The sequence below is a fragment of the Diceros bicornis genome, chromosome 25 (genome assembly GCF_020826845.1).
Source record: "Diceros bicornis minor isolate mBicDic1 chromosome 25, mDicBic1.mat.cur, whole genome shotgun sequence".
Lineage (NCBI taxonomy): Eukaryota > Metazoa > Chordata > Mammalia > Perissodactyla > Rhinocerotidae > Diceros > Diceros bicornis.
The window spans coordinates 38,917,724-38,941,084 of NC_080764.1; the positions used below are offsets into that span (position 1 = coordinate 38,917,724).

Consider the following 23,361-nt stretch of genomic DNA (forward strand, 5'->3'; position numbering starts at 1 on the left):
CAATTCAAAAACAGACTTTGGTTCACGAGCTGTAACTGCAAAATAAGGTTGAGTAACATTTTTTAAAACATTATAAGCGATGATAACACTAATCCTGTTAAATTCTGCTTTTTAATAAGGGATGTGCTTATTTCTTAAATATCAGTATATCTTCACAGGAAATTTTAGGATATTAAAATGAAGAGAAAATTTGCTTGGGATCAATGGGAAGCTTTTCATTATTTTAGATATCAATATTGAGTTTTCCTTAAAAACATGAATAACGTTTTAACAGTCATAGGATTTGAAAGCTATATCTCTATACATAATATATGCATGTTGAAATGATTTGGAAAATAATAAACATGTAAGTAGCTTCCTGAGATGAAGGAATACAAGGGACATTAGCAAACTCGGTGCATTTATAGACACTGTGGACTTTAATAGTCCTTCTGAGTTTTTTATAGGGTCTTTCTGGAAGAAGTAGGAAGGAAACCTGAGTGTGGAGTGGAAAATACAGAGATGCATAATTCTGTATTGCAAAATGCAGCTGTTTCTTGGCTATAAAGAAAAGCTGATTAAAAGTGTTTTGTGAATGAACTCAGAAAATCCTAAAATGAGGCAGTAATTCCACATTCAGATGGGCGGGGCAGATGATCTTGGTGTTACAAAACCCTAGCTGTCCTCTGTGGAGGAGGTTATAGACACATGACCTCTACTGTCTTGACCTCAGCTAATTTCCTATAAATTCATACTCTTGGCCAAACAGGATAATGATTAATATTTTTAAAACCAGTTAATACTTAACTGATTTTAATTTTATAAGTTGTTTGATAATCTTTTTTATCCTTATTCTTAATTGTTGAATCAAAATAAATAATCTGTATAAACCCATATACACTTTTAAATACAATTATTCTCTTTGCTTAAGAGTTGCAAAAGGAATCTTAATAAAAGTTATTAAAGACTTGTCACATTGCTACATTCTAAAATGTGCATCGACCTGAAGGAGCTGTCCAGGTAGAGACACAAGCCTATGTGAGTTACAGTGTTACTTCCTGAAAGGAATAAAGAAGCACAAAGGTTGAAATGGCACGTGACTATCTGCCTTCAAAATATGCTCTTTTCCTTATTATTAACAACACAGCACATGCTTTTATCATTCACACCCTCTAGTCTCTTTCGTCCTAGATTTTTGTTTGTTTCCTTGTTTTTGTTTGTGGGTGTGAACAAAAATAACTAAACAACTTGCCAAGACCCAGAGTGGACTCGTTTCTGGGGCTGATCACATTCAGATTCTACTGAAATAATCTAAGAAGTGCTCATGTGCTTCTACAGCCTTTGACTTCATCTTTTAACGTTATCTCATGGAAACTTATTCCAGTGACGTCATTCCCGTTAATTTTCTACAGTAACACTATGTTGAAAGAGCGGAAGTAAGAAATCATGATTTAAATTCTTGACTTACTGGCTTACTTTTGAGCCCTTAACTCATACAATAAAGGAGTTGTATATTCCTACAATGTAGTGATCTGTAGAACTGAAGGATATTTATCTTTATACCACAACTTCTCCAAGATTCAAAAAGTCGGAGAGGCCACAATTGTGAAATTCTGCTTCTTTTCGACACTTATAAACGGTTGGAGGTCTAGGGCAATGTAGAATCCAGCAGTTGAGAAGAGGAGTAGCAGACATCTCTTACCCTGTAAAATGACTACCAAATCTAATCAAAATTTAGATATCGATAATAAGGATTCTAAAAGAACAGTGGATATATATAATTACATAAATGATTTTTTCCAGATTGACTATGAATGTTACTTAATTAAATTATCAGTCTATGTTGAAGAATACTTTATAGTTACTTATATATTCATATATATGTACCTTATACTTATATTTTTATATATATTTATATATATTATATAAGGTATATATATACCTTATACTTATATGTTATATATATACACCTTATACTTATTTATAACAATGATAATTTGAGCTGAATATTGTTCTATTATTCTATATGGCAAAATGAAGTCACCTGAGCTAGTAGGGTCAACCACACATACCTAGCTATAACTTCAGGGAATAAACAGTCCTTCCCTAGATAAGAAACTTAGTGATATAAAAAGATTAGATCTATATGGAATGATTAATATTTTCCTTAGAGTTAGATACAAAGAATAATATTAGTTAAATGCTAAATTACATATTCCTGCTTACCAATTAAGATAGAATCAGCAACCAGAACTACGTTTGTAAAACAGCAACCAGAGTTACATTATCCTTTTAGTAGCATCTAAAGAGCACATGTATTTATCAAAAGGTCGGTATCCAGGCTGCACAAGTTTGTCAACAAATTATAAGTTAATTCTGTATTAGCTGAAATCTAACAAATTTAGAGTTTCTCACACAGAATGTAGGTTATAATATCTTATATAGCCAGGCTCTATAAATTACAGGTTTCCTGTAACATTTGTCTCCTGTATACATAAAAGCAAAATTCATGTGTTATTCAAGTGTGTGAGTCAAATGCAGTTTACCCAACACTGTTTTTAACTAAGTACATCATCTTATACCATAAAACTAGTTGGCATAAAGTGCAACAAAGTATATCTAATATTCTTTTCAGAAAAACTTTGGGATTTTATTTCAGGTTTTCAAAGATGTTTACTTTTATGGATGACAAACCTTAGATTTGAAATCATAGGAAAATTTTTATAAAAACATTTGTTTCAAATCTCCTCTGCATTCTCTCTGTGGAATCAATAGAACTCTCAAAATAAAGCATAATATTCCAAATTATGGAATATTATTGTTATTATGGAATACTTTACAGACTGAATGTAAATAATCAATGTTACATGTTTCTAAGCACACAGTTTTAAGCATGGACTAGTTTACTTGTTTTCATTACATCAAATTATAACTCTGTACTGGCAGAGTGATGACAAGAATTTCAGGCGTGGGTCGACCTGGAGAAGGCAGTTTCCTCCCCGGGAAGTACATGGAATCAGCATGATGCCTGGGTCCTCAGAAACATTACCGGCTGGATTTAGGTTAACCACAACATCTGGGCAGTCAAGGAAAATGACAACGGATGGTACAGTGGTTTTGCATTTCTCCTTATAAAGTAAAAAGCTTGTTCAGCAAATGCTAGTGTCATTCTCTGACCTTGCATTCCTTTCTGAAATGGATTCTTTTCTTGAGTTGGTTTGCTCTGCTTGAAGTTTACTTTGCTTTCATCAGACCAGACTCTTTTGTACACTGCTAATGCATGAACTCATGGCACTTTAGTCACGTTTAAAAATAATTTATATCATCCTAAAAGGACAATTCTGGCTAATGTCCACATCTAGGAAGAACAATAAGCATTTGCATGATTTGTGTTTCTTTACTCTTCCATTCCCAAAGTAATTTGTTTAGTTCGAGGTTGGATTTGGACTCAAGGTCCTTAGTAAATGGAAATTAACTCCACTGTCACTGTACATGTTTGAATATTACAAGTTTTTTATTTCACCTCAGAAACTCAGACTCATCAAATGTTTTCACCTCTGACCAAGGCAGAAGGCCTTAAATAAACAAGCACAACCATGAGAAGAGAATTAAACAAACACAAAACCAACAGTAATTTCCCAATTAGTATTTCCTTCTGTGGACATTAGACTTGTGTTATACACTTCACAAAGGAAAATATGGAGGAGAGACAACTTTGAAATAGTAGTCACAAAGTTACTTCTGTTTGGTAGGCATTAAAAAAATAGTCCCACTCTCTTTATTAAGACAATCACCTAGAACCATTATTTCTTTTCAAGGTTGCAGCTATCATGGCCCTTAAAATTAGTTCCGATATAAACCATGATCTTTGATCTACATTTCTTCTAACTTGTTAATATTATGCAACATGTTAGCAAAATTCATGAGAAATTTAACATAATTAAGATTAGTGTAGGAGCTCTTCAATACTTGGAGGGGAAAGAAATCCATCATAGTGAATTCTCTAAGAGCAATCTTTGCTTCAAAAACAGAAGCACCGTGGGGAGCTACTCTTGTTACAGATTGCTTCTAAGGAGTAATACACAACAACTCAAAGGCTCAGCTGAATCACAATGGAATAAATTTTCATTAATAACGTGGTCTAGAGAAAAGGAACATGAGTGGCTTATAGCTGAGAGAAAGAAGATCTAATATGTTCAGGATCCCTTTATGCAAGGAAAATAAATCTTTCTCATCTGAAATTTTGTACTCAATCATCCGAGTCCCTCTAAAGCCCTTTTCTCCATTTGCAGTTGCTTCATCAAGACTGCAGAGGTTAGACAACTCCACTGTTCGCACATACTCATGTTGACAAGCCACTCAAAGGAGGCAGCACTGACTTGCTGTGAGTAGTTTTCCTTGGCTGACAAAAAACAAACCACCAAAGAAATGGAATCTACATAGACTAGTAAATATACACGATACTCTGGTACGGCCTAGCAGTACACAAGTGAGATAACCCCTCTGAATTGCTAGAGGCTGGAAGAGGAATCCTCATATTGTAACTCAAAGATTTCCTATCACTGTTTGTCTGCTATGGTTTAAGGTCTGACTGTTGCAGGCCTGTCATTATCTTATTACACACCAATGGGTTGCTACCATACTGTTTTGTACGTTTTAGTAGCATTTTTATATTGACGCACATAGCATTTTATTGGTGAGAGTTTGGCACTTACAGAATAATACATTTTTAAGTGAGTATTTTATATAGGGGAAGCTGAAATAGGCAGAGAGCAATCTAGTAGGTACACAAATAGTGACAGAGACCAGAAAAGGATCTGGAGGTGATTTCATATTAAAAACAAAAGTATACCTGAAAATTTTGAACTTTTAGTATGTTGTTTTTCATCAATGTGATTTATATCTGTTGAAAACAAATACGAATTTTAAGTATCTGGGGCTTACAGCATATGAACAAAGTGAAATTACTTGATAAGAATGGCAGACACGACTAACAAGAAACCTTGATATATAATCATAGAATATAAGGCACTGATTTTTAGAGAAATACTAGTTGATGGAACATATTTCCAAATCCATAGAAAATTGGAGTTTTATTGAAAAAGTCTTAGTAAAACCATGGTTTCCTAGATTACAAATGTCAAGTGCTCATAAAACTGTTTTTCACCTAAAACTGTGCTTTACCAGAATATTCTGCCATTTTCAATGAATTAATATTTTGGAAAAATACTTTCTATAACAATATTTAGAACCAAATGTGTGCACAGGGATGAGGAGAGGAAGTGGTTATAGGCAGAGGAACAGCTCATCTTGTGCTGTTTATTCATTGCCTTGAACTAAAAGCTCCACGTAATTTATGGTCGGTCTTTGGGGCCTATTATGGGAGCTGGTATGCTGCCTTATTTGGGTCACTATTTGAAGCTGCTGTTGATAAAACAAAAAGCTTTCAAAAAAGAGATTTAATGTCAGAATGTAAAACTCTAACATTAAAGATTTAATTACGGTATATAATTTGGCATCTAATTAGGCACGATCTAAAGTATATAATAATCTGGCTAAAAAAGAGGCTTTCCAAACTACTGTTTGTAATAGTCTCCACACGTAGCATGATAATTTCCCCAGGAACTGACGACTCCACCAATTTACAAATGGCTATTTGATATGTTGCGCAGTGCTTGCTCCTTAGCTCTTAACTGATGGACAGAATTACTCTTTCACTATTTGCAATTTGTATTTTGTGCATGGCATTCTAGTTCATATTTCCTAGTTTTTACCAGTAAATGGGATAGTTATTTATTTACAATAAATAATCTAGGACAACCACTTTCTATTTTGATGCAACATTAGCCCTTTTCTCATTAAAATAATTCAGAACATATTATTTATTATTTCTTTTGTGTCAGGAACAATAATTGTGAGCTTTTCCTCAATATATTTACGACTGGAAAGAATCAGTGATGTTACATCACTGACCCAGATTCTTTAAAATGTTATTTTTTTATCATTATGTTTTTGTCATAATTAATGAAAGGTATCTTTTTAAGAGCTCTAAAATATATAAACTAGAATACAAATCTAGTCCATAGAATAGGTCAAATCAACCCAATTTATTAATGAGCAACTGTAAATTTTCAAAAGGATGGCTGACATTTTCTGTGACTACCTTTGTTTATATTTCTGCCATAATTTCCACAAAGTTGAGCAAATCTTATTATTAATTGAAATCGCCTGCACAAAATTGGCGAAGAGCAAATGTTAATTACATACAGCTATTGGTTAGACCCTAGATGATATTCTATCCATTATCTCTCAGGACAGCAGTAGGCAGGCCGCATGGAGGTGCACCAGGAGTAGCAAAGGAGGATTTCCAGTTCAGGACCTTTCAGTCAACTAACTCTGTCCATTAACTATTTTAGATGTCGTCTTTTCAGTCTACTCTACCTAAAGTGCACTACCATCTAAGAAGACGAGCAGTGAAAACCTTTGTGAAGACTGAATTCTGTGGAAATAACCACAAGTACTGCTTTATTAAGCTGAAAATGTGATTTTGGGGGGAGTCAGATATTAAGTTTGATTAGTTTACTATAATTGTAAGCAAATGCTTAAGTCATTTGAATAAGAAGCATCATCTACATCATAAATTCTGTACAACAGATGCTTTTATGAAATGGAGCCACTTGTTTTTTCATGTTTTATTGTAATATACTAGGCATTTATGTATTACTGTGTATTTCTTTTTAAATGTGTAAGTCTTATGTAAATGGATATAAATATGATTTTTTAAAAAATAAAGTATATGGTTCATGGAGTCTTGAGTGCAAACATTTGACAATTCCAAGTACTGTTTGTATTTTACCATTCCACCATTTTTACAGTTTTTGAATTGTAACAGTCAAATCGATATGTTTCCTGGGAGCATGTTTCGTGCTTCCACACGTTTCTCCTTCAAGTCTGTCAATACTTAAAAGCTGAAAACCTGCCTCTGATCATGTAAAAAAGAATGATTTAACCTGGAACTGGAGCCAAAAATAGACCTTCAAAGGCAATCAGGGATGTCCTATATCTTTAGAAATAGCACTGTGATGGCTTGATCTCCTTTTCAATACAAAACAAAGCCAAACTGTTTACAAGAATCAAAAACAATTATTTAAAAAAATTTATAAAAAAAGACACATTAGCTTCTCTTGTTACCTGTGGACCAAGAAAAAGAAAAAAAAAAAAACCTTTCCTAAGAACCACACGTTCATTCAAATATCTTGAACCGCCAGCCAGCACTGTTCAGTGACTGTCAACCACTGCAGAGTCCGAGGCTCATTTCCACTGAAAAAACAAAACCCCAGAAACCCTTCCCTTTTGTCAGTCTAAAAGGGCATTAGCCAGACTCACGTCTAATGTTACAAGCTTTTAGCCGAGATGGCCTTGTTGCGACTTCCCTGAAGTCAGTCTTATCAGAGGAAATAAATGAAAGACAGAGTGATTAACATATATAGTGTATAAAAGTATAGAAGAGTAATCCTTTCCCTGTGGCTTTATTTGGTGGTGTTATTGTTGTTTATTCTTTGTTTATATGGGAGATTTCAAAGTAAAACCTATTTAATAATACCATTAATCTAACTGCTGATTTTCTGCTGCTTGATCTTATTAAGCGCAAGACCTGTCATTAGTAATTTCTTTTTTGTATTTAATTTGCTATGTTTGCACGTACATTTGTTTTGATGTCTATTTTTGTTTAACAGATTCAGTCAAAAGGTAATGGTAACAGAAACCCTTTCCATTGTCAATAAAAAAAATATACTTCCAGTTCTCTGTTTAAGCTTTGTTTTCTAGTCACATAAAGTTTAACAATTTATTTAAACTATAATGACGATCTTTTTCTAGTGACTCTCAATCAATTTATCTTCAAAAGTGAGTCGGCCACAAGAGGGAGTACTAAACTTTCTTATAAGAGTGAGTTTAAATTTTCTAAAAATGTCTGAGCAGAAACAATGGGAAAGAATTCATCTGACCTGGGGATCTTGACTTACAGAAATGAAATATAATATAAAACAATGACTATAATAATATAAACTAGATTTGTATCTACTCTTATACACAACTTAATCCCATAATCAGTTTCTTCCCTTGAGAAACAATCCAGTAAGAAATATTAATCATTTATAATAGACCTTAATATACATAGAGAAAAAAAGATCCAGCTACTTGCCTCAAAAAAGCATAAAATACTCTTCAATGTATAAGATAATTTCTGCCAGATTCTAAAATCCATTTAATGGATTAAGCTCAGAATCTTCCTTTTGACCATGTATCAACATTATGAATTTTCACATTTTTAATGATCAGAGCCTTTTCAAATATAATTTTATATAAATAAAACTGCTTTTTAAATTCAAAGCAGGTCTCATTTGTATATATTTAATATATTGTCATGAGCAAAATAATTGGAAAACTTTTCTATAGATTTTAAAAGAAAAATTTTTAGATTTTAATTTTTCCAATGTCTTACAGTAAAAAATTCTATGAAAATACCAAAAGAAGATCATGTAGAATTTATTTCAGCAAATTTAAATATGATTGTATTTTTTGGTAACATTATATTGTTATTTTTAAAGATACATTTAACTCAGAATATTTTAGGTACTATCTAGTGAAAGTGCTTTATGGTAAGTATTAAAATAGAAAATGCCTTTTCTTTCCTTTTCCTCCCAACTTTTAAGCAATCTAATGACTCGAGTGTATCTTTCTTGTCCCACTTTTAGTCACATGAAAGTACTCTTACTTTGTACTCTGTACAAAGTACTTTGACTCTACAAAGGAGATACCAAAGAAAGCCACTTCCCCCATCTCATGCACAGTTTTACAATCCCACCAACTAGAAAATAACTCAAGCCTGCTGCTTTCAGATTTGATTACCAGGAAAAATGTGCAAGCGGACCAAAGATGTAACCTTGCACAGTTCTTGCATCTGCCTGAGTTTATACCTTGCAAAAGAACAATGATACATATTTAGCTAAAGAATTTGCCATTTCAAATTAACTGAATCTTATATGAAAAAATAAGGTAATACATTTTAATGCTAAGACATTAAAAATGGATTATTTGTTAAGACTACAGTTGTGATAATGGATGAAATGTACCCAATAGAAGAAGAGACAATTCAAGGAAGCCAACAGCTTCAAATTATAAATTGAATGTCTATCTAGTTGGCTTAATTCAGGCTACTAAAATAATTAAAGGGAACAACTAGATAAATACATTTTTTCAGGTGTAACAACCAAGAAACCAATTAAAGCAAATAGGAATTTACTTTGAGAAGCCATTTATTTTATAGCCTACAGTCTAAAAAAGGTAAAATTTCCAGAATGTTTTTATACAGATTGTAAGCAATTTTTATGAAACAAACAAATTTCATGTATCCAGACTATTCTGTTAGAGGAGATTCTCTTAATAATAATGTTCCTGATGGACTGAAAGCTTCAGAAATACTTTGGAACCATCAAAGATTCACTGTACATGGTATATTTTTGTGTTTAAATGTATTCTTTGATAAGTGATGTCATGTAGAACCCTAAGTAAACCAAATATTTAATTATCTGTATCTATTTACTCTGGCTAATCAGCACATTACCATAAGCTTATTAACAAAGATTCATTTTCAATTATTTTTTTAAATGCTCAATAGTTTTATAGAAGTTGAAATGCAAAGATGTGTTTGGACATCACAATATATTTTTTTGTGAGTTATTATTTTAAAATTAGAGATTTCACATAAAAATCTAGATTTTTGGTTTCTCTTAAAAATCAGAGGCTCTTGCAACAGGGGTCCTGTCTCTCCCTGGATCATTGCTGCTGGCACTGAGTAGGGGCTGCCCACTCAGACAGAGCAAGCACTCCCCAGTCTTCACCGTTCCCTATTGTCCTTCTGATATTCAGGCCAAGTGGCTCAAATTCACTCCAAAAGCTCATTGACATTACATTACTTGCCTAGTCTGTGAAGGCCTGCTTATCTTGAACATAATGTAAAACTTCTACATTTCTTCCTTAAGGGATTTCCTTGGTAGTCTACCCCATTTCTACATCATTTTCTTGTTTCCATAGGAAGCTGGAATCATTAAGTACACAGTCTGAGACATGAGGAGGGGCTCCCAAAAGCCCTCATCTCCATGACAAAGAGACTGGATTAAATGACCTCCAGGCTCTCTGGCAGGCATGCGATTTCCCTTGACTAGGTAACAGATGACCTAAAGGCAGAGCTGTACCCTGATATCCAGCCTCCCCTCAGGACTAGACAGGTCTTCCTACCTATAAAATGATCTGTCTAGGTGATTACCTAAAACTTCCCATTTCATCCATTTCATTTAAAATAACCCTACATGTGGGCATCTCAGGAATATTAGAAAATATTCAGAATTTCTATAAGAAAAATTGTAATTATTTTCTGACTTCAACTTGAGTTTTAAGCTTTGGGTCCAAGTTGTAGATTCTTAATTTCAGGAAATGGCTCTATGTTACTGTTAACTTCAATTAAAATGTTTTTTCGGGGTACAATTTTTAAAAATCATTCATTAGACATTTTTCTTAAAGTTCTAGACAACTTATAATGAGTCATCATACAGGGTAATAATTCAAAAAACTTCACTCCAATTAAAAAACTATCTCAAATTGACTCAAAAAAAAAGTCACGATGCCTTCTTCAGTACTTCTTCTATGTGCCCAAAAAGGCTGGGATCTTCAATTGTAGGAGTCACCTGGAAAGGAAATTAGAGTCAGATGAATATGCTCTTCCTTGTACCCCTCCCATTCTCTCTATAATTAAACAATTATATGAACTGTTGTAGTCCCCATTATCTGATTATACTCACGTGGAAATGTTCAAAAATAGGGAACTTTGAACCCAATATTTTAAAATGTATCTGTCATCTTCCAGAGTAATAAACTGTTTGATGAGCAAAACTATTGGTCCTAGATGGTGCTGTCCCTTATTGGCCTTTTTATGGGGCTCTAAAGAAAGAATTTTTTTTTTTTTTTTGCATTTGCTCATACAACTACTCTTTTCTATTCCATCATCTTTTATTAGATCTTGATGATTAAAAATATGTTTATCGATGCATGTATAATGTGCATAGAAATTTAAAGACTACATATGCTTGAATCAGCCCAAAGTTTCCTAAAATAATTTTCACTCAAAACAGGAGAATAATTAGCATAAAATCAATTAGAACTTTTTAAATATCTATAGCCAGCCTCAATTGTTTGCTTTCTCACTCACTAATAGCCATTAATGACTGCTATGAAGGAAAACGTATCTTTAATTTAATAAGATTGAGTTTCTACAAGTTTGTTTGAATTTAACTGACATATTTACTAATAGTAAAATATTTTCACATACTGGTTCTTATAATCAAAGTATATGGTCTTAATTAATTTGTGTTTCTCTCCAAATCCCTCATTCCTACAGAGAGAATGGCTATGCAATTTCCCTTTTAACGTTAAAAAAAAAGTACTATCATGTGTTTTTTAGTGATATAATTCATGCTTAAGAACCATTTTTAAGAGCTTTGTTGATGCCTAAGAAATGAGGAAAAACATTTCAGAATCCTGCATTAGAAATCCTTAATAATTTACCTGATATGGCTTGCCATTGACAAGGGCAGACAGAGTTGAGCGGGGAATTTTGCCAGATCTGGTTTTGGGTAACTGTTTGACAAACACTGCTTTTCGAAAAGCAGCCACGGGGCCAATGGTCTGTCTAACTTGTTTCACAATTTCTTCCAAAGCTTGTTCCTCTGTTGTATTTATACCTAGGGAGAAAGTTCAGATGGTAAGCTCTGAATTAACCTTAGTTAATCATTCAGAGCCCAAGCAGTGAGGAAGGACAAAGATCGCTCACCTTCTCTCAAGACACAGAGTGCTAAAGGGACATGACCTTTCAAAGAATCTTCCTTGCCAACGACAGCACAGTCGGCCACAGAGCCATGAGAAAGGATAGACTGTAATAAGGAAAAGCATTCATTTAGAATATATATGATACATATATCATATGTATATAACTTCAATTGGGAAAAAATATACATGTCAGAAAATTCAAAAGCCCATAGCTGCCTGTGTGAAAATTACTACTAATTCACAATTCACATCATTACTACTAGGGTGGACACTTAGGATCCCCATGAGAGTCACTCACTAAAGGCTGACAGTAATTAAGACAAATTGCTTAGCTTACCTGGAACGTAAGGAAATTGTTTCTTCATCTCCATTGTTTATTAATGAAGTCAGGGAAAATACGCAGTGAATACCACATGTGAACAAATTGCAAAGGGCCTCCAAAACAGGCAGCCTCATGGTGACTTGGCTTTAGTGCTGGCTACCATAAGCACCTTCCAGAGGAAGCCAAGGCAGTCCCATGACGAAACAGTGATTTTATTTCTGCCTCCGTTACTGAGCAATGAAAAGCATTTCTTTTCTTGAGTGACCACCAATCCAGAGAGGAAGAAGAGGCTGGACGTAGAGTGAAGCCCTCATCTAATCAGCCCTAATCACCACTGTCCAGGAATGTTTTTCATATTGTTCACGCTAAGCTCTAAATGCCTTAAAGAGCAAAGCAGCTATCGATCTGGAATCACAAGAACCCAGAGCTGAGTAACCACATGAAATTCAGAAGCTTAGGGTTAAAAAAACATTTCTGCTGTGATGTGATTTTTAAAAATGAATATGCCAAAAGTCCTCTTCTGAGAGATTAATATATATTTCACTGACTCCAAACCTCTAATGACTAGAGAAAAGAGTGAGCAAACTTGTAACCAACAGCTCTTGTGGCCGTCTTCATTCTTTCTTCTATTCACTCATTCAACAAATAAGTACTAAGTACTTCCTATGTTCCAACCACTGCACTAGGCTCGGTGAGCAAAAATAGGCTGAGCACTGTCTCATGGTGCTTACAGTCAAGTAGGGAAGAGCAATACTAATAAATAATCATGCACATTTGTTATGTCTAAATATAAAAGTGGGAAGAAACTTGGGTTTTTATAGGAGAGATACAGCAAAAGCCGCAAACTTAGCAGAAGGATATGGGTCTCAAGGAAGCCTTCCCTTAGGAAATGACAAGGAGCTCAGGTCTAAAGGATGAGTCGACATTGGTTAGGTAAGGACGGTGGGGCAAAAGCCCTATGGAGGGACTGGGCATGGGCCATCCAAACCTGAAGGCGACCAGTGTGGCTGGAAAGCAGACAGCGAGAGTGAGAATGGCGCAAGAGGAAATGAAGCTGCAAAGGTAGAGACGGGCTGTGCTAAGGTCTTGCAACGACTGCTTTAGTAGCATTGGGAAGGTAATAAAGCACTTTTAGGAGGAAATGAGGAGATGCAAGATCAGAACGCATTTTTTAATATTTTTTAGAAGAGGTTTAGATTCACAGCAAAATTGAGCAGAAAGAGTTCCCGTATTCCTCCTGCCCCCATATACACACAGCCTCCCTATTATCAAAATCCCTCTGCACAGTGGTATATTTATTACAATCGATGAACGAAGGTGGACACATCATTATTACCCTAGTCCACAGTTTACATTAGAGTTCACTCTTGGTGTTGTACATGCTATTGGTTTTATGACATGTATCCACAATTATAGTATTTTAGAGCATAGTTTCACTGCCCTAAAAATGTTCTGTGCTTTGCTTTGCTATTCATCCCTCACTTCCTGCCAAGCCCTGGCAACCAGTGATAAAAGCCTTTTACTGTCTCCAAAGTCCTTTTCCAGAATGTCACATAGTTGGAATCCTACAGTATGTAGCCTTTTCACATTGACTTCTTTCACTTTAGAGTGGATTTTGAAAAACACAAACTTACTTTGGTTTCATTGTGAAGAATAAATAGAGGATTGTTGAAGGTGGGCGTCACAGTTTATGCAGGGAAACCACCTGAGAGGCTACTATAGTAGACTAAGGTTATGGTGGTCCGTATAAAGATGCTAGAGTTTCTTTAGAGGAAAAATGGACAAAATTTGATGATAAATTGGATATGGAGCGAGAAGAAGGCAGAGGAGTTGGGATGATTCTCTGGTTTTTGGATTGAGCAGTTGGTTAGACAGTGCTGCCATTTTCTAAGCCAGAAAATGCTAGTGAAGGCTACGCTTGGGAGGAAAGAATCTATGTTAAGTCTTGGAGATATTCCATTGAAGTACATTTCAGACATCCAAGTCGAGGCAGTCGGATCTGAGGAGAGTCTTAATCCGGAGGTGCATATTTGAATGTCATTAATGTATAAATGGTAATGAAAGTTACGGACATGAATGAAATTATTTAGCAAGAAAGTAGTGAGGAGAAAAGGTGAAAGCCTTAAGGAACTCCAACATCTAATGGCCATATGAAAAAGGAAAAGCTGACAAACTAAAAAGGCATAGCCAGAGAGGTAGGAGAAAAACCAACAGAATCTGGGACATGCCACATTCAAGTCTCAAACTTTCCATGAAGAATTTTTTTTTCTTTAATGAAGCCAAGTTGAAAATGAGTTTTCCCTGCTCTAAACTCCTAGAAGACTCAATGAACTGCTATGTTTGGTATAAACCCAGTGTACTACTTCACACTGCTCCTAATTAAACATATAAATCAACATTTCTACCATATCCTATTGTTAGCATCCACTTTGAAGTACTCAGTTGTAAGGGTTGCCATCCACTTGGTTTTTGACTCCTACAGTGCTGAGGATAGTATGTGTTAAATAAATGATTTTTGTACAATACGTTTTGTTAGCTTCATTGCTGAGGTAAAGATGACCATACTCTCTTTCCATTATTTGGGCCTGACTAAAAAGTTTCTGCAAAACACATACTATACAGACCATACAACACCATCTTCTCCCACTGCTTCAATTTGACCTCTCAAAATGCTTCCAACAGCTTTCTCATTTTTTAAGGTCTTATTTACTTTTTAGGTCTATATGTTGAGAGTAGAGACAAATTTTACTGCCAGAGATTTGTTCTGGTAGTACAGTCAGTCACCATTCATGGAAGAGAATACTTTGTCTATAGCAGATAGAATATAGACTTAGTAGGCTCAATCCTTTAATTCCAAGTTAGTATTCCCGTAACGAGTAGAGAAAAACACTTTTACCTGGCTACCTAGATTTTTAATTGTCAAAAAAACATTTATTAAACTGTTCACTGGTGCCATAAGCCTCTATACCTGAGTTTTGAAAATGTCAAGGTATCTGTTCAAACCGCTGTAAGAAAAAGAAATAAATGTCATCCAGGTATTTTGTTACCTGACCAGTGTGACTATAATTTTAACTAAAATGAACGTCAAAACTTCTAGTTTTTCATTCTTTCACCTTGTTATTTTAATTTCACCATGCTTCCATCCTCAGTCTTGGTGTTTTTAGAAGTGGATGGGAAAATGTTGACTGGTTTTCTATAAGGGCAGGGAGTATTTTAAAATCAGAAGTAATACATAACACAGATGCCTAGAATATCAGAGTTTCCCATTTTTGCCAACTGTGGATAAATTCTTAAAAACCTGTGAGAAACATAATCATTTTCCAGAAATCTGTGTCATCTATAAATCAGGTTCATTATTATCATATATAAAATATATTCATCTATCAGTGTTAAAAACATGTCATAAAGGAAGGGAGGCAGCTTTCTATGTTGGCCCCACAAACAATATTTGCATGCCAAATAATGAGTTGAACAACTGAATCATTAAAAAGGCAAGCATCAAAATATGTCTTGGCAACATTTGAGGGACAGTAGCCAACCGAATGTCCCGTGGGGGAAAAAAATCTAAAAGGCACATTCATATATTCTCTCCATATAAAATCCATGATGCATCTGAGCTTAACTGGCATTTAAGTACCCAAAAAAGTGATACAACTTAAAAGGTAATTGTCACCAAAAGTGAGTACATAAATGTTATGATGATAGGCCTGATAAATGCCTGTCATTCACTTTTTCTGGGGTACTGCCATTTTTGTGTAAATTTTAATGGATTTAAAAGGTTTCATGGCTTTAGTGGGCTAAATTACACAGGCTTCTCAATTATGTTTTTAAGTATTTTAATTTTAGGAAAATTAGTTGAAATCAAGCAAGGAGTCACTCTGCGGTGGGAGAGTGTCTCGCAGTGGGAAGAAGAGGAATGTTTTTTCATTTCCTCTGACATTGGAGTCATCTAGGAAACTGTCAGACATATTCCACATCTTCATCAATATTCATATCAGTACTCAGGAAAGTATTCAGCAATTTTACAACTATATAAATCCAGTAGTCATTTAATGCTAGGTAGAATCGAAATTGCATAACATCTTTGTTGAATACGCACTTTATGGAAATATATTCAATCTTGAAGAAATCATTCCTAAAATAGCAAACAAAACAGCTAACTTGGAAAATAAACAATGACACTTTGGTCAGAACAACCTTCAAAAGGGCAAATTATATGTGAACACCGCCCTAGGCTTTAAATGCAATATTTTAACATCCAATTTCCAAGTTCCCAAGGATATTGGTAGGATTAACAAACTGAAACTTAAGCTACAAGTGAAAGAATAAAATCAGGGAGCCCAAATTGTTCCCTGGAGATGTTTTTGCATGAAAAGCCCCACCCACAGCAGTGAGAGAGAACTGAGCAAGAAGGAACACATTGACTCCTAGTAATTTTGGTTCACAATACCTAAACTAGCAGATTTCAGACCCACTTTTCTTAAGAACACCTTGAACTTCCACCAAAGTGTCCCAGGTGTCTAGCTAGATGCTAGGCATTCAAAGATTAATCAACTGTTCAAATAGATATGATTGTTACTTAATGATTACAGAAGGCCCTCACATGTGTTGGGATCGGCAAAAATAAGGTCCTCTTAAATTTACTAAAAGCTATTCTAGGACTCTATTTTCTTATGAGGAGAACAGAAAAGAACATAGAGTTTCCTGAAATGTTTTTGATGTAGTAATTTCAATAAATTTCTTTTTGATTTAGTCTTATGTAAGGTAATACACTTGTCAAATTTTACTTTGAAAAACTGGAAAGGCACAGATATTTTCACTATATATGAAAACAATAGTCAGTCTATTTTTAATTTCTACATATGAGACTTCCAGTAGTCTCTCTTCCTCAAGTCCTATTTCAAAAAGTCAAAATGGAAACCAGCATTCACTGTTGAGAATCCTGCAAAAGCACTTAAATGTAAAGGAAGGTTTGGGCACTTTAATAAAAGCCGGTTACATCATCAGTATAAACATTTCACATACATATTAATTACCAATTTATTAAGCAGCTTTGCTAGGAGCTGGGAAAAAGCCAGTAAAGAAGGTTAGTTTGCAACTCTCTAATAGATTCCAATATAAAGACAACAAACCTGATATGACCTGAGATATTAGTTTCATTATTAGACATAAATATACAATAACGAGTTAATCATGTAATTCACATAAAAGGAGACTTTCACTTCAAGAAGGCTTGAAGACTGAGAGGAGTCCTGTTATGTGCTGTAAATACTCAGAGCCCCAGTGATAAAATTCCTGTTAGATGCTACTGATTCTAGCACGTTATTTTCAATTTTGCCATTTTAGCTACCTATCTTCTGCCTGCCTCGCTCTGCTGTTTCATATAGTGAGAAAGATGCCAGTAGTAACACATTAAAGCACAGTATATAATTAAATAAGTTGGTACTTCTCTTTTCATCCTAAAAATAAAAGAGAGAACTAAGAATTTTGACTGATAATAAGAGTCGTGCATATATAATCTCCATATTTTGATTAGCTATCTGCCAGAAATGCAGGTGAATACTGGAGGTAATTTCCTACAAGCAAGAAATTAAAAGTTCATACAACCAGAACCAGCTTTTGCAGACACACCAAAATACATGAAGCATGAATTTCAATTTCAGCTTATCACAAAATTCAGTCGGTTACAAACAAGATAATATTATAATAGCACAAAAGGTCACATGTTCCAAAATATTATATAAAATTCTTTCCTTTTACTCAATAATATCACATGGATTGTCACTAAAAAAAAATAGCCAACATGACAAGAAGTGTTAAGCTATTAAGTTTGGACTGAAGATAAGTACAACTTTTAGAGAAAGCGACCATCTTCTAATCCGAGGAAGGGGAACTACACTTTGATTCTGCGTACTCTGATCCCACAGCATTATCAGTCATACTACTTTAAACATTTTCTTTCATTTAAACTGCAGTTTGCCCCACTCCATTTAAAGACTATTCTGGGTTTGGTTCTGGAAAAGATGGAATAAACACATTCTACCTTATCACTTCCATTAATCGCAATGAAAAACTCGGGCCTAAAATACAGATCAGAAGACTCTATCAGAGCTATCAGAACTTGAGAGACGACCCGATTGTAGTCCATTGTGTTTTTGTTTGTCTGTTTGGAAGTTTTTGTTGTTGTTATGGTTTGTTTGTTTGTTTGTTTTGCCTCCTATATATTCTGACCTGGGTGCTAGAATGGCCCAAAACATGGAATGAGTGCAGAGAGAAAAAGCCCAAAGAAATGACGGCTGTGTCTAGCCAGAGGTTCAGGGAAAGGAGCAGAGAGCTGGGAAACAGAATCATTTGGATTTTATCCTCCCTACTCCAGATGAACACCAACAAAGCAACAAAGCAGTGCCCCTCCTCATCCCCACAGAGCTGTTAGAGATCTTGTTGACTCTCCACACCCTACACCAAGTAAATGTCAGCGAAAGAGCTGTGCCCCGTCCCTTCTCCACTACCACTGAGCAGCAGATCCTGTGGGATGGAGTCTGCAAGACTTCCCCACTCTACACCAACATTGCCTAGAAAGATTCAGTGCCACTTACTCTCCCCACCAGCAACCATCCAGTCTCTGAGAGTGGACCCCTCTTGACTTGCCCGCCCTGTACCAGGTGAGTGCTAGCAGAGAGACAAGAGTCAATTCCTCTCCCCAGGGACACTGTGAAAGTAGACTTTGCAGGACTGAACCCTGGTAAGAGTGTGGGGAGGGTAAAGCCCTGACTTCCTACCCAGAAGAAGACTAAGGGAGAGTCTTGGGAGTCAAAAAGTGAAGAGCAGATTGTGGAGAGGAAGGAGCTGCAGAAAGGGATACTTTGAATCTGTGTATGAAGTCCTGTTCCTACCCCGAAGTTGTGTATGCATGAATCCAACCAGAATCAGAACAGAGAAGATTCTGAACACTAAACTCGAATTTCAGATTGGTCTCTGGGAGAGACACAGTAAGATGGACCAGAATAGCACTGCAACGGCTTTGAAAACTTGACATTAGAACCGCAGTCCACAGAAAGTGGGTGAGGACACGTGGTCTGATCTTAACTGGTTGATCATTTGCTAAAATAAATAATCACAAGACCACAAATCCAGATGTTTAAACAGGATCCAGAATCTCATAATGTAATATTCAAAATATCCAGGATAAAATCTAAAATTATTGGACATAAAAAAATTAAAAATAATTTTTTAAAAAAAAGAGTGTAAGAGTTAAGTAAAAACGCAACTGGTACAACTTCATAAGCCCCTGACTACATTCTGTGATTATGGTTCTATGTTAAATGTGCTTATTTGGTGTAATGAAGTAAGAATTGTGTAGAGTAAATCCTTGTTGTTAAAAAAAAAAAATAATCACTAGACATAAAAAGAATCAGGAAAATCTAATCATCTCTTAAGAAAAAAGACAATAAATAGATGCCAAACCCAAGATGATCCAAATATTAGAATTATCAGACACAGATTTCAATGCAGCTATTATAACTTTGGGGGAATAAAACTCTCCTGGATTTCTCATTGCTCATGTAAAAAGCTCTAGCCTCCTGAGAATCTTCAAATATCATGAGAATTCAATCTATAGCTATTTGTCTAGTTAATTGTTCTGATCTGACTGGATAATAAAACTTTTCTAATTTCTCTGGGAGAGCCAAACAATTACAGCCCAGATTAGATCCCTAGGTTAAACTTGCAAGGTGCTGGGGAGGTTATAAGGGTTGAGACACACAGGGCTATCTGGTTCCTGGAGAGATTTTATTTAGGCATCAAAAAGTTCGAATATGGATTCAGGCCATTATGTTTCCAAGGAGACCCACTGAGGAGGGGTGGAAGATAGCTGTCTCTTTCCTCCTTATAAGTAGAGAAAAATCATTTTCTTTTTCGCTCATCTATGGAGTGTGTGGCTACTTACATAGGAAGATTTCCCAAGGGCTTTCATTGGGTCACCCAGAAGTACAACATGGGGTAAGAGGCCTATGACACACTTATGATTAAAAACATCTGTCTTTGGGGGCCGGCCCGGTGGCGTAGCGGTTAAGTGTGCGCACTGCGCTGCAGCAGCCCAGGGTTCAGATCCCGAGCACGCACCGATGCACCGCTTGTCAAGCCGTGCTGTGCCGGCATCCCATATAAAGTGGAGGAAGATGGGCATGGATATTAGCCCAGGGCCAGTCTTCCTCAGCAAAAAGAAGGGGATTGGCATATGTTAGCTCAGGGCTGATCCTCCTCACACACAAAAAAAATCTGTCTTTGACCAGAAGACTTCATTTGCACATTCAGGATAAAATTAACATGGTGAATATTAAAGATGCAACAATAACCATGGCCCAAGAAATATGGGTGAGCACTCTCGGAATGAAAGGAAACACAGAAGTTCTTAGCAACGAAACACAAGCTTAAAAAAAAAGAACCAAATGACTTAAAAGAAGGGAGAAAAGGGGATATGGGAGGAATTAAAAATAGAAAAGGCAAAAAGAAAAGTAATTATAAACTGGTAGACAAAAATAAAAATATATCAATAATTAATTTAATTGCAAATGGTCTAAAAACACCAGTTAAAAGATAGAGATTGTCAGACTGGATTAAAAAACAAGACTCAGTTATATGCTATCTACAAGAAGTCCAAAGGAAGTATAATGATCCAGAGAGATTAAAAATGAAAGGAGGGATGGGGCCGGCCCGGTGGCGCAAGCGGTTAAGTGCGCGCGCTCCGCTGCGGCGGCCCGGGGTTCGCTGGTTCGGATCCCGGGCGCGCACCGACGCACTGCTTGGCAAGCCATGCTGTGGCGGCGTCCCATATAAAGTGGAGGAAGATGGGCACAGATGTTAGCCCAGGGCCGTCTTCCTCAGCAAAAAAAGAGGAGGATTGGCGGATGTTAGCACTGGGCTGATCTCCTCACAAAAAAAAAAAAAAAAAAAAAAAAAAAAATGTAAGGAGGGAAAAAGACAAATGATTCAAACATTATTCAAAAAAGATGGATTAGCTATATGATTACCACACAAAGTTAACTTCAGAACAAGGGAAATTATCATAGATTTTTAAAAATCAATATATAAAAACAATAATACATTACAACCAAGTGAAGTTTATTCCAGCAATGCAAGGCTGAACAGTTGAAAATCACCATATTAGCAGCCTTAAAAAGAAAAGCCAGGGGCCGGCCCGGTGGCGCAAGCGGTTAAGTGCGCGCGCTCCGCTGCGGCGGCCCGGGGTTCGCTGGTTCGGATCCCGGGCGCGCACCGACGCACTGCTTGGTAAGCCATGCTGTGGCGGCGTCCCATATAGAGTGGAGGAAGATAGGCACCGATGTTAGCCCAGGGCCGTCTTCCTCAGCAAAAAAAAAAAAAAAGAGGAGGATTGGCGGATGTTAGCTCAGGGCTGATCTCCTCACAAAAAAAAAAAAAAACAAAAAAAAAAAAAGAAAAGCCACATAACTGTACCAACAGAGGCAGAAAAAGCATTTGACAAAATTCAACCTTCATTCAAGATAAAAAAAAAAAAACCTCATCAAATTAGGAACAGAAGGAAACATCCTCATTTGAAAAAGGTCATCTACAGAAATACCTACAGGTAACACCACTCTTAACGGTAAGATATTGAATGCTTTTACTTCAAGATCAGGAACGAGACAAGCGTGTCTCCTCTCACTACTCTTATCCAATGTCATATGGACGTTCTAGCCAGTTCAAGAAAGCAAGAAAAAAAAATAAAAGATGTTCAGATTGGAAAGAAAGCAATAAAACTATCTCTATTCACAGACAACATGATTGTTTATGCAGGAAATCTTAAGGAATCTATAAAAAAAAACTATCAGTTTATAAAAGTCAATAGTATTTTTATTCACTAGCAATAAAAATTTGAAAACCAAAATTAAAAAAAAAATTTTATTTACAATAGCTTTAAAAAAATTAAATAGTTATAAATCTAACAAATCTGTTCAGAATCTGTATCTAAAAAGTGCAAAATGTCAATGAAACATATCAAAAAAGACCTAAGTAAATGAAGAGATATACAAAATTCATGGATTGGACGATTCAGTATAGTTCAGGTATCAATGTTTTCCAGATGAATCTAAAGATTTAACACAGTCCCAATCAAAATCCATGTAGGATTTATTGTAACTATAGAAAAGTTCATTCTAAAATATATACGGAAAAGTAAAAGAACTAGAACATCCAAAACAATTTGGAAAAAGAATAGCAAATGTGGACACTACTCAGCTTTAAGACAGTCTATAAAGCTACAGTATCAAGACAGAATAGTATTGGTGAAAAGACAGACACATAGATCAATGAAACAGAAGACATACTCTAGAAATAGACCCACTCAAATATTGTCAGCTGATTTTTGACAAGGGCGCAAAGTCAATTCAAAGGAAAAGGGCAGTCTTTGTAACAATTGATGCTTGGAACAATTGGCATCCGTGTTAAAAAAACAATAATCCTCAACCTACATCTTGTACCATATACCAAAAAAAAAAAATCAAAATGTAAATGTGAACTGAAATAACATGTAAAACAATAAACTAAATGTAAAATATAAAACTATAAGATCCTTAGGTGAAAACAAAGGAGAAAATATTTATGACCTTGGGTTAGGAAAGAGTTCTTAGATACATCAAAATCATGATCTGTAAAAGAAAAAAAATGGTGAATTAGACTTCATCAATATGAAAAATATTTCTGCTCTGTTAAGGACACTTTTAAGAGATTAAAAAGATCAGCCACAGACTGGAAGAAAGTATTTGCAAATTGCATATCAGACAAAGGACATGTATGCAAAATATCTAAAGAATTCTCAAAAGTGAGCAATAAGAAAACAACCCTATTTTTAAAAAATGGGCAGAATATTTTAACAGATATTTTACCAAAGAAGATATATGGATGGCAAATAAGCATGTGAAATGATGCCCAACACCATTAGTCATTACAAAAAAAAGCAAATTAAAAGTACAATGAGATACCATTACACATCTATTAGAATCGTTTAAATAAAGAATAATGATAATTTCATGTGTTGATGAGTATGGGAAGAAAGAGGAAGCCTGAAACACTGCTGGTGGGAATGTAAAAGGGCACAGCCAATCTGAAAAACTGTTTGACAGTTTCTTACAAACCTAAACATACACTTACCATATAACTCA

At 35.3% G+C, this 23,361-nt stretch overlaps 2 protein-coding genes across 8 annotated transcripts in view; one reads left to right on the forward strand and one right to left on the reverse strand.

Moving 5' to 3' along the window:
- PPFIA2 (PTPRF interacting protein alpha 2) overlaps positions 1 to 6,480 on the forward strand; it is a 462,329-nt gene extending 455,849 nt beyond the window's left edge. For 2 of the 3 annotated variants that reach the window (XM_058568716.1, XM_058568714.1), the window contains 3 exons: positions 2,926 to 3,085; positions 4,272 to 4,363; positions 6,396 to 6,455. In XM_058568716.1, the coding sequence (XP_058424699.1) occupies positions 2,926 to 3,085; positions 4,272 to 4,330 (219 nt within the window). In that variant the 3' untranslated portion in view covers positions 4,331 to 4,363; positions 6,396 to 6,455. Of the gene's footprint in view, positions 1 to 2,925; positions 3,086 to 4,271; positions 4,364 to 6,395 lie in introns of all 3 variants that reach the window. The other variant, XM_058568715.1, reaches the window with a different exon arrangement.
- A 2,798-nt stretch (positions 6,481 to 9,278) lies between these two features.
- The window catches only part of ACSS3 (acyl-CoA synthetase short chain family member 3), a 151,724-nt gene continuing 137,641 nt past the window's right edge, over positions 9,279 to 23,361 (reverse strand). For 4 of the 5 annotated variants that reach the window (XM_058568721.1, XM_058568719.1, XM_058568718.1 and 1 more), the window contains 3 exons: positions 11,867 to 11,966; positions 11,602 to 11,777; positions 9,279 to 10,724 (listed from right to left, as the gene is read on the reverse strand). In XM_058568721.1, the coding sequence (XP_058424704.1) occupies positions 10,656 to 10,724; positions 11,602 to 11,777; positions 11,867 to 11,966 (345 nt within the window). In that variant the 3' untranslated portion in view covers positions 9,279 to 10,655. Of the gene's footprint in view, positions 10,725 to 11,601; positions 11,778 to 11,866; positions 11,967 to 22,782; positions 22,849 to 23,361 lie in introns of those variants that run through there. The other variant, XM_058568720.1, reaches the window with a different exon arrangement.